This window comes from Solanum pennellii, chromosome 1, assembly GCF_001406875.1.
Source record: "Solanum pennellii chromosome 1, SPENNV200".
Classification (NCBI taxonomy): Eukaryota; Viridiplantae; Streptophyta; class Magnoliopsida; order Solanales; family Solanaceae; genus Solanum; species Solanum pennellii.
Window position 1 is genome coordinate 107,733,380 of NC_028637.1, and position 11,667 is coordinate 107,745,046.

Consider the following 11,667-nt stretch of genomic DNA (forward strand, 5'->3'; position numbering starts at 1 on the left):
AGAAGGGACTTTCTCCAATCAAGCCCTTCAGACAAGAAGTAGAATGTCTCATCTGTAACGACTATTTTCAGCACGAACGTAACTAAGTGGGCAAAATGCATACCTAAAAAAACATATTTTCTTTTGGTGAAAAACAAGCTGAAATTGCATATGGAACTGAGGAAAAAGAATGCACCACGAATGTTGTGTTCACATGATCTCATTATTACCAATAGAAACGCTAATAAACATACGTGGTATGATTAATTTACAGGCAAACTGTCCCGCCATATCTGTCGCACAAAACATCGACCATTTCTGGATCACACAACACAACAAATACAATTAACAAATAACTTATTATACCATCTAAAAGTTGCAGCTGCACAGATGCTGCTTTCTTTGCTGTGAACCTCACATGCAGGAATGCTTATTTCTCTCGGTGCCAATAAAACAAATAGAGTGGAGCGTGCTCACAGAATACTGCTCCATCCCACCAAAAATGAAAAGGAGAAAAAAATGATCTTATCCCCTCCACTAAGATGACCATTCAAGCAGAAAAGAATAACATACACATTCTTTTACAAACAGCGAGCTTTATCTCTGAGAACCTTTGATGCTTACTCATTCATCCTCCCCCACATCAATCAATTTGAATGAGAAAGGACTAAACTTGTATCCATCTCCCTCGTAAAACTTATTTTGGAACTCCACCCAGTGAAGTCGCAATGCGTGTAGGAAGGCACTGAGTGTTTCCATCACCAACAACACTCCAACAGTGGCAAAGATGAATACAATGATGCCAACAATGAGAATAATGATATTGTTGTACCTGAGGAGCATAAGTAAATTTTTTTAAATGTATTAATAATATACAAATATATCATTTTTTTCTTCCCTGAATATTCAGTCCACTACATGCCAGCTAAAGCCTAGGGCATTCAGATTTCTATATATTGGAGATCTGCAAATACAAACTTGATATTTGACAGCTTATTCTCAGAGAACCAAACATGTAATCAATTTGAACCAATAGTGTAGGAAGCTATTAGTCAACGAACATAGAATAACTTACCCCCAGGCGAGAAGTAGAACCTTTTCGTAGAATACACTGGACAGCTCAGAGTGTGCAAGGCTGAAAAAAAGCAACATTGGAAATTATTCTGTCAATAGAAAGGTGATGTGTAATAATATTTATGGGGTGGTCAAGTGATGAGTTAATACAGGGTTAGCTTTACACTGGTAGGGATTTTACTAATATGCAAATTATGAACAGGATATATAGTAATAGTTGGGGTGTTCTGGGCGACTACAATGAAGTCAGGATGAGTGGTTTTTTTAATACAATTTAATTTTGGTCATCTCTTTTAAATTCCAGCAGCATTTTCAATTAGATTCTCCTTTAATATAAAGCCCAGGGAGATTTTCCCAATTAGGTAATTTGACAATGTTATCTCTCCTATTGATAACATACCAATATGAAAGCTTAGTACTGTGCAGCCACTATCCAATACATCCTCTCTCACTCGGCCTCTAAACAGACACCTATGGGGCAAACACAACGCATATCACTGGTTTTGGAGATTCAAGAAGAGATTCCATTCCCAATAACCACATATACCCATTATAGTTAATAATTCGAACAATGAATCAAGATATAAAAATCTAAGGGCAAAGCATTTTGTCTAAAATCTATTCAACGACTATTATGAGCAAGGTTTCAGCATAGAAGCAAAAAAAGAATTGTGTTACTAGAATAAAGCAGGAGATAAACACATCCTAACTCCTCAAGCATACCTGAGAGCCCACAGACGAAGGTACGAAGCTGTGTTTGAGACTGCTCCAAGTACAAATTCAATTGTGTGAATGAGCTGATGAACAAAAATCTCACTGAACTCGAATTCCCCATGATGACCAGAATCATCATTACTCTCCACTAATAAAGACTCTTCTGCCTCCTGAAGTGCTGTGTAGGACTGTCCTTGGTGCCTCTAAATAAGTAGCAAAACAAATATCATTAAAAGTTCAACAAACAAAAGCTTATGAATAAGTGAAAAGGACAGAGAAACAAGTTAAGCAAACATACTTCATGCTGAGCTTTCAATAGGAAGGGCTTTGGAAAAAGCATCCATGGGACAGCAACAAGGGCCGAGAGTAGCAGGACAAGCTGGCCAAATGTTAACAAAAATCAAAGTGAAATCAGACATCTCCCATCGAAATGTGAAGAATCGTACAAAGTGTGGTTATGAAGGGATACTCAACCTGAGTCATCTTCTGACCAGCAAAAAGTTGGTTTTCACCGAGCTCATCTGTCGGGCTAAGAAACATGTATATCATTACATGGTATAAATCAGCTTTGGACCCGGTGCACCACTTCACAATGATAAGGACGGACAGGTATCCAAAAAGAGCATTCAAAAATATCATTTGGGGAATAAATTGACACCTGACATTGCAAAGTTTGGCTAACTGTCAACATCTTGATTGAAACATCCAAACCGATACATGACACTGCCAGAAATCTAGGGACTGTAACCTGAATGCATTGGAACTTACCAAATGTTCACACCATTGCGAAAGAACAGAGCATTGAAAAAGCTCAGAATTATCCCAAGGTTCATCTGGGCCACCCCAATGAGGATAGACATTTTCATCTTCAATGAATTGAGGTACGGCAGCTCACTACGTGAACCATGCCATGCTGGATCGACACCAAATGGATAAGTGTCACGCACTTTGATTAAGCCTGCAGTGGTAGAATCCCTACAATCAAGCCAACTAGGATTAGCCAAATTGCAACAGATAAGACACTACGGGGTCGTTTGGTAGAGTGTATTAGCAAAATAATGCATGCATTAATTATACGTTTTAGTAGTCCCTTGTTTGGTGCATTTTTTCATGCTATTTATAACTAATGTTATAGACTCTATTGTGTATTGAGGAGTGTATTACTAATACCATGGATTTCTAGGTATTAGTAATGCGAAGGATTTAATACATGCATTAATATGGTTAAAGAACCAATTACCCCTGAAAAGTACTTTTACATCTTTTCCACCATAATTGTGAAAGATACTTTAGTAAATAAATATTGGGTATTATTTTTATACACTCTACCAAACGATACCTAAAGGTATTAATAAAGGAAACAACTCTAATCTATCAAAAAAATTATTTTAATAAACCCATACCTACAAGAAGGATCACGACACCCATATGCTGATTTTCCAAACAACTCAAACGGCACAGAGAAGAACTCATTATAGACCAGGCCCGTGTATATTGAGAAGAGGGACATCATAAATATCACATATCGCCCTCCAAAAGTCATTTCCATGATGTCTCCAAGTTTCTGCATTCATGATCATTATCTATCATGTTTCAAATAATTTACATTCATGCTCCAGCAGAAAGGGCGTACGTAATTCACTTGGAAAAATTCCATTACTTCCATAAACTATAACCAAACTAATAGTTCTAAGAATATTCTTAATCCAAGTATACCCCAATTAACCAAAACCTGCACAAGAGAATTACTAGAATGTGGACGACGCCAGACCAACACACTCAGATTTCTGCTAATCTTCCAAGAGAAATGTTCTTATCATTGAAGAACCTTTGAGCATACATTATCAACTTTCTGCTAATCTTCCAAGAGAAATGTTCTTATCATTGAAGAACCTTTGAGCATACATTATCAACTTAATAACTGTAACCCATGTAGTTTTTTTTCCTTTGTTGAAACTATGAAAATGTTGTGTCATTTAGAGGTACCTCAAGTTATACCTGCCTGATGAACATACACCTATTCCTTGCTCACATTAGAAGCTGACCTAGTTTTGATAAATAAGGTATTTTATAAATACTAAAAGCTCTATAGTACACAGTTATTGCTGGGGCCTGGTATGAATCCTAAGTAGCTGCAAGGACTTCAAAACCTCCAATCGTTACATCAACATCAGTAGAGAAGTCTTCATTACACCAAATAATAAAAATACATCTATTTTTACAATTGACAAGAAGGTGATATAGGTCTTAGCGTGTCGCGGTCACTAGACAACAAACGACATCCCCTAAGCATTATTTCAAGGGATCTTTGTAGGGTTTGTTACAAGGGAAATAAGAGGTGATTCCTACGTTTTTTAAAGCAAACTGATGTAACAGACATACCCAATTGGGTCTTTAAACCAATCCAACTAGGTAATGTGTAATACATAAGTAGATTGCAATAGTCACCTGACTGGAGAATTTCTTCTCATTGAATAAGAAGAACATGGTAGCTAGCAACAGACAGATACCATGACCCCAGTCACCAAACATAACTGCGAAAAGGAATGGAAATGTGACGATAGTGTAAACACCAGGATTTGCTTCCTGATATTTAGCCACCCTGCAACAGTTGATCAAACAGCATGAATATGACTAACAACATCGCATACAGTAAGTATTAGAAATAGTATAAAGGTTGAAACTAACTGTGTGCACTTCTATCACTAAAGAAAGAGGGTTAGTCTACAAATGCAAGCACCAATGACCTCGAATACGCTATCACTTTAGTTGTCAAACACAAAGAATAAACAGAATTCACCGATTCTACAGAAGTAAAAGTGGCAGGCTTCTTTAGGCTATATGATAGCTATGTTCTAAGAAAACTTAACATTTAAAGGATCCCGTTAAAGATATGTAAGGATATAAACATGATCAATCTATGTTTGCCAAGTCAATCTTTTCACTTTTTGATAGAAAAGATGTTCGTTTACTTGAGCAAAATGATATTGGCAATTTCAAGTGCTAAGTTATAGTGGTTCATAATCAGTAGGCATTTGTGTTTCCAAAATGAATAATAGATAATTAGTTATTCTTTAGGGGACAGATATTCAGTGATATATAAGGGAGAATATGGTGTTTAAATATAGCAACTCGTATTAATCTTCGTTACCCCAAAAGAACATATCTTACAAATGCCAGAAACTGCAAGAGATTGCAGAAGACAGATACTTGACCCATATAGACAACCAGAAAAAGAGAAAAATCATCGTTTAATCTTTCCGTAAAAGGAATCCAAAATTTGGGACTAGAGACACACCCGTATGCATCGACGATATCCTGAAAAGAAGAAGTAAATTTATTTGTTTGAAAATATGTAGGCGGCATTTCTCGGGTTCGCAGAACCCGGAAGATTGCACCAACTTCTGAATTTGAGTCATGTGTTGCCCGTTGCAGCGCATCCTGGATCTGCACGATCATACATCATTTACTAAGTTAACATGCTTATATATATGCCAAAGTGGACATCTTTCCACTACTAAATTGACAGGAAATATCAAGGAAAGGGAGAGAAGTCTTTTTCATTGTTAAGTTAAGGGAGTAACATCACCAGATCTGATCATAAGATAATTACACTCTCCTCTTCCTGTTAGTCTTTCATCCCATACATGAACCTGAGTACCATCCATGACCAAGAAACGAAAGATAAAAAAAATAGTCACCTGTTTGGTTGCAAAAACAGGACTCCAACCTTCAGCCACCAGACATTTTTTGGTCACATCAATGCTAAGCATGTTGAGAGTGTGATAAATTGATTTCTCTTTCCTCGCCTAAAATAATCAAAAAGATGTGCTCAGTAGAACAAAAGCTGATAGACAAACATTAAGCCATTCATATAAATTACGGAATAAAAGCTCTACACAAACAACAAATATGCAAAAATAGGTTTCTTCAAGAAGTTAAAAAGGCTTGGTAATGAGAACAATAATATTTCTCCTTTGTTAAATAACTAACCAAAATATTCCATTTATCATAGTGTTCACCAATAGTTCGTAATAAATTTCCCCGGTGCACCAAGCCAGCATCTATGGTCGTCTTTAGCTCTGAGATTCTTCCAGAGACCTGCAAAGGGACATCGTAGACATACTTTATTCTTAGTATTCCAAATAAATGAGAAGTACCAACCAGACAGATTCAGACTTCCATAAATTAGTTGCACAGTGATGCCAGATAAGGAAGAAGGTATTTTCATCCAAACAATAACAATATCAAAATAATAGTTAACACCAACAAATAAATGATTTGTATCAGATTTTCTTCTCCTCACATACAAGAAGATGTTCCTTTTGTTACTTTCTTTGACTTGTAAATGCTAATTCACCACAATGAGTTTGAGACCAGATGCTGTTTTAGTTAGCTATTACTCAAAAATAACTAAGTTGATAAAAGCAGAAAGGGACTTGACATAGGAGGACGGAACTGGAGCAAGGATGGCCTAGGAAAAATAAAGGATGTAATGCATACCTCAGTGATCATCTGGGCCTGTTTACCAAGGTCCTCGGGGACAGAATAACGATTTGCTCCAAAAGCTTCACATATTTTGAGAATTTTGCTCTTTGCTCTTTCACCAGAAAAGAAGACTGCAAATACGTTTTTCTCAACCTGAAATTACCCGAAGAGTAGAATAAATCATTCTTTGATTAGCGGATATATGCTAGTCTGACCAAAAATGAAAATCAACTTTCTGATTGTAGCTAGTAGGGAGCAGCTGTAATCAACAGTGCTTCCTATCAAATTAAATGTTGCATAACTTCTAAAACATTTTTATTAATTTATTTATTGAGATATGACAACAACTTCATAACAAATGGCCACTAATAATATTCATTTCTACAAGTATAAATATGTACTATCAGATATTTGTGAATTACAAAGTTGACAAGAAACAAGTAGATATTCAAAAGAAAACATTCTTTCTCACAAAAAAACAGATACTGATTAAAGTTTCTAAAAAGAATAAGTACTTATTACATTTTCCTGGGAGAGTCGCAGAGAGCACTGAAACACTATGGAAAACCCAAATCGACATTCAAAAACATCCAATTAGACCATATGGCATATAGATACCAACATAAATAATATCACGAGCATCCACTTTTCGGTAGAGGTGTCCCGCTGATTTTATGTGATCAAAAACTCTTCATTGAGTTGCAAACAAGGATAAAACTACTAGATAAAAGACATGCTTTGCAATCAATTTTTGTCCATGAATCTTATCAAAAGTTGATGAAAATACCTTCTCTCCAGAAACGGGATCGATGACGGGCTCTTCAACTACAGCCTGCCTCAAATACACATTACCCCGGGTAGCACGAAAGAGAATCCTCTCAAAGGCCATCGATTTTTCTCTCGGAACAAGTCCAGTAATAAATCCTAACTTAACTTGCTTGGATGGATCAGTCACTGCTTCCTAAGAATCCGAAACCAACTACAGAGTTACTCCAAAGGAAGAAAATATACAATTTTCTAAATATCAAGGTTTACCTGTTCTGATAGCAAAGGAGTTTCTAATGATTGTTCGCCAGTTTGATTTGATGCCTGTTCTCGATGTAGAGCTTCAGCACTGCTCTGCGCTATGTGGAAAAACTCACCAGCCTAGAAAACATATAGAATGTGTAAAATACTATATTGACAATCAGCTTTCTTTTTTTCAAAAGTCGAATAGTAAACTAAGCAATACTAGGAGTTCTTCCGACGTTGATAAACCAAGAAATTGCACCTTTTGCAAAACAAGTCTATATTCCACAAGCTCATTGTATGAACGTTGTAACTTATCGCCATTAGCATTCATTTCTATCAGCTCTGATTCAAGTTCTCCAAGCTTGACCTAGTACACAAACAAGCTGTGTTGAGTCATTGAACAAAAGTAATTGACATACAAACAGATGACTAAACATACCTCAAGGTCATCAAAACTTAAGTCAACTTGTGTGGCAGATGTAGAAGAAGATAACAAGCCTGCTTTGGACATTTGTTCCTTAAATAGACGTAACTTACGAGCCATCTCTCCACATCTTTTGATCTGCACAAGGAATACAGTGTTATATGTATAAGGTTACCAGTTCTGAATAGCAAGAGCGAAGAAGATATATGCAAAAGAAGATAAACAAATATCTTTAAAGAAAGCACCTAACATATTTCACATTTAAAAAAAGGTGTCGGGCACTACAAAAATGTGACTCAATGACATCTATGCACAAAGTCATTCAAGTTACTACCTACGCTGGAGCTTTCAGTTTGACACACAACAACTAAGTTCTCTTGATACAAAATGAGCACGTCTCATAAGACTGTTTCTGTTAAAATTCACAAGTTCCAACACCTTTGTTGTGGTAGTTGTAAAATGTAAACCTTAGGGTCACTAATTTAAAACTAAACATGAGAATTGAGGTTTAGTTAATTGGGAGGAGCAAATAGCTAGATTAAGATATTGTGAGTTCTCCCACATACCCCCCTGGTTCCTTGTTCCTCTTTTTGTTTGTTTCCCTTCAACATGAGGAAGGGAGATGACAAGAAAGCAGAAGGATGTGAATATTGTGTTCGCAGAAAGGAGAGGAAATAGCTTTTAAACTTTACCTATTGTCAGGCAAAAGGGTGTGATCATTATTGTATGGCTCTAAAGGAAGACCAAAAATTAGATGAGGATATTTTGTGGAAGCTCATATCATTGGCAGTCATTCAAAAGAAAGGTTCTTTTCAGCGCCAGACAATTCAGGTCCTTAAAAGAAATTAACATGACAGCAATATGGACGGCATGGGTACATCATCAAAGGATTTACTAATTGGGTTAATTTCACCAACCCCTCTAATTAATGCTATTCTGAGGAAAAATTAGTCCAAAAGAGTGGAAATGGAATAATCCATCAAGAAAGAAACACAACAACCTGATTGATGGAAAGAACCAAAAAAATAAAATGTAAAAAGTTATAATTACATCGATAAGATTCTCTACTCATAAAGAGGATTTCTTCCTTTTTCCCACAAAAATAATAAACAACATAATTCTCCTACCCCAATCTTTAAGTAATGGCTGATAATCCCAAAAGATAATTAACCAGATTTTGATCGCTATAATGTGACAGAATGGAGAACTAAAGTAAGAGATTGATGAGAGTACAATAGAGTAAACTATTCTGGAATTGAGCGGATTGTTAACTATTTCATGCAATACCTGATTAGCATATGTTCGTTGAAATGGGCTCTTTTCGGCATTCAACTGTAAAAAAACGAAAATTGGATAAATAAAATGCAAAGATAAAGATCTCATAAACCAGTAAATAGTCCATATAATATGCACGTAACATCACTGCACTTGATTAATTATAATTAACAAGTCCGAGGCCCCTACAACAATATAAATATAACAAAGATAGCTTGCATAAGCAACTGTGAGGAAACAAAATCATGAGTGGAGTTCTAACAAAGTCATTGCAGAGAGCACCCAAGATGTAGATAAGACTAAATAAGTAAATTTCGTGCATTTTAACCCTTCAGGATGGCTCGGATGGTTTGGCTTGGACTTCCACGATGGAGGTCTCAAGTTCGAAACCAATTGCTTGCAACAGCTAGGGGTTGACCTTCAGGGTCGAGCTTGTCGCACGGGGTTGCCTAGTATGATTTACCTCACCTGTGTGGTTTGCAAACTATTGTAAAGGTTGTGTGCACCAAAGGTTAGCTACTACATGTTCCCTCATCATAAAAAAAAAAAAAAAGTTTTTATACTTCAGTGCCTTTTCTTTTAGTATGATGATCCTGAAATATCACGCTATAGTAAATTTGTGCATCAGCGATGAGTCAATAGAACTTTTTCAAAAATTGCAAAAGTTTCAAGATAATTGTCAATATTTTATAAAAAGGATTAGTGTTATATTACACCTTAAATGGAATATACCTACATATATGACTCAATTATCAAATGAAGTCTGTCAATAGAGACGGCCCACTCAAAAATCAGAACGAAGCCAAAATGAGAAAATTTAGTAAGTAGTTTAAAACTAAATCAGTACTGAGAGTCTGAAAGCAGTATATCTACCTTTAAACGCCCTTATCTAATAAAAGATCCTAATTCCTACCAAACATACAGACATCATGTGAAAATCAAGGATTTTAGCAAAACCATGTTGCTAAGGAAGGAATCGTAAAAATCAAGATAAAACAGTGGATAAAAACAAGAGCATCTAGAATTAACGATTTGTTCAAACTTTATAATGATAATGCCCGACTAATTGAACCGAATCTTGATCAATATCGCAGGAACAAGAAAGTGAATTAGCTCTGATACTGTTCAGCATCTAGAATTAACGATATGTTCTAACTCTATAACGTGAATGCCTGATTAATTGAACCGATTCTTGATCAATATCGCAGAAACAAGAAAATAAACAAACTCTTAACACTGTTCTAAATCCTAAATCTCAAATTCGTCCAAATTTAACCAAAAATAAAGCAGAAAACAACATATAAACCCTAGCCATACAGCAAGTCCACACAATTATCCGATAGTACAGGATAAGAATACATCAAACACAAATAAACATAGCGAAAAAAAGAAAAAGTATAGATATTAAGAAACGCACGTCTTTGAACTGAATTAGTCCGATTTCTCCAAGATAATCGATTGTCCGATGAGCAGATTCATTCGGAATGATGATTTGGACGAGTTGCATCGACTCTGAACGGAACAGATCCATCGGCGGACAGCATCCTCCACCAGTTTGCTCCGCCATTGTAGCTATTCTTCTGCTCCTCCGACCCGAGTTTCAAATCTGTGCTCTGACTTTCTTCTCTCCTCTACAAATGATATATGGATCACATCACACAGTAAAGAAGGAGTAGCTGAGTTTTATTTCTTTCTTACCGCTTCCACATTATTCACGCGACTCGGATTTACTATTCTTGTTATTTCCTATTTCGCACCCTCGGTTTTCTTTAATTATTTATTGCTTTAACATAAAGTTCTTTATAAAAATATATACATCATACACAGCAACGTGTTTTTTTTTAAAAAAAAAAAAGGCGAAGCTAGAAAATCATTAATCTTTAAAAAATAAAATATAATAATTAAATTAAAATAAATAAGTATTTTTAAAAATTAATTTAACTATGTAACTTTTTATACCTTATGTGTAGATAGTAATTAATCTCTTGTTCACAACTTTATTTTTCATTTATGTAAAAAAATTATTATTTTTTGTTTTATTCTAGCGAAATTTTTCGTTATTTTTAATTACTAGTTCAACTTTAATTTAATAAATATATCTATATGCTCTTTTTATAAATACATCTATATATTCTTGTAATTTTACGAGAAATGAAAATCTCATTCATATACCATATTTTAGGGTTACTTCTTATCCATCTCCTTATACTTTATAAAGATTATTTATAATTATTTCTTAAAGTAAATAGTTTAAAATTTAAATTTATAAACTCAGCATAGTAAAACTATTTCACTTCAAAATATTAACAGAAAATCATCCAACATAATTTTTAGGATATATGTCCAACATTCAAAAGTGTATTCATGTGTTATTTTGTTTGTGCCTAGAACATTTTAATTTATATTCTTAAAATTTGTAATCTTTTTACTAAACAAAGAAGTATTAATCACGAATTAAACTAGTACAGAAATACATAGACCTTATATTTGTAAGTTCTTGCATATGAGGCATTTTTTTTATATAAAAAAAGCTTTAAGCTATAGGAGTATAGTATAGTGGTGTATATTCGACAAAAATAAAATTAGTATAAAATATGAAGGAAAAAGGTAAGGATCATGTTTTTGCTCTTGAAAATAAATAAAAACAATTATAAGTGAGAATTGAGCAACTAGTTAAAGTTACGTGTGAAAAAGAAAAACTT

The 11,667-nt window shown here is 34.8% G+C and overlaps 1 protein-coding gene across 1 annotated transcript; it reads right to left on the minus strand.

Annotated features, from left to right (window-relative positions):
- Window positions 1–170: 170 nt before the first annotated feature.
- Window positions 171–10,664, minus strand: LOC107002732 (V-type proton ATPase subunit a3). The gene is made up of 18 exons (XM_015200890.1): window positions 10,383–10,664; window positions 8,978–9,022; window positions 7,706–7,828; window positions 7,526–7,633; window positions 7,291–7,401; window positions 7,043–7,216; window positions 6,271–6,408; window positions 5,761–5,868; window positions 5,469–5,576; window positions 5,066–5,214; window positions 4,216–4,369; window positions 3,171–3,331; window positions 2,536–2,742; window positions 2,242–2,425; window positions 2,066–2,146; window positions 1,777–1,970; window positions 1,055–1,114; window positions 171–811 (listed from the first exon to the last, which is right to left on the minus strand). The coding sequence occupies exons 1-18, from the start codon at window positions 10,530–10,532 to the stop codon at window positions 604–606; spliced, it is 2,463 nt and encodes an 820-aa protein (XP_015056376.1). The 5' UTR covers window positions 10,533–10,664; the 3' UTR covers window positions 171–603.
- Between the last annotated feature and the right edge of the window lie 1,003 nt (window positions 10,665–11,667).

Coding starts and splice junctions, on each gene's coding strand:
- LOC107002732 (XM_015200890.1), bottom strand. CDS start 10,532: ATGGCGGAGCAAACTGGTGGAGGATGCTGTCCGCCGATGGATCTGTTC. Junction 5,215..5,468: donor CTGTTTTTGCAACCAAACAG/GTGACTATTTTT, acceptor ATGATCGTGCAG/ATCCAGGATGCGCTGCAACG. Junction 2,426..2,535: donor CGCAATGGTGTGAACATTTG/GTAAGTTCCAAT, acceptor TTGCAATGTCAG/GTGTCAATTTATTCCCCAAA.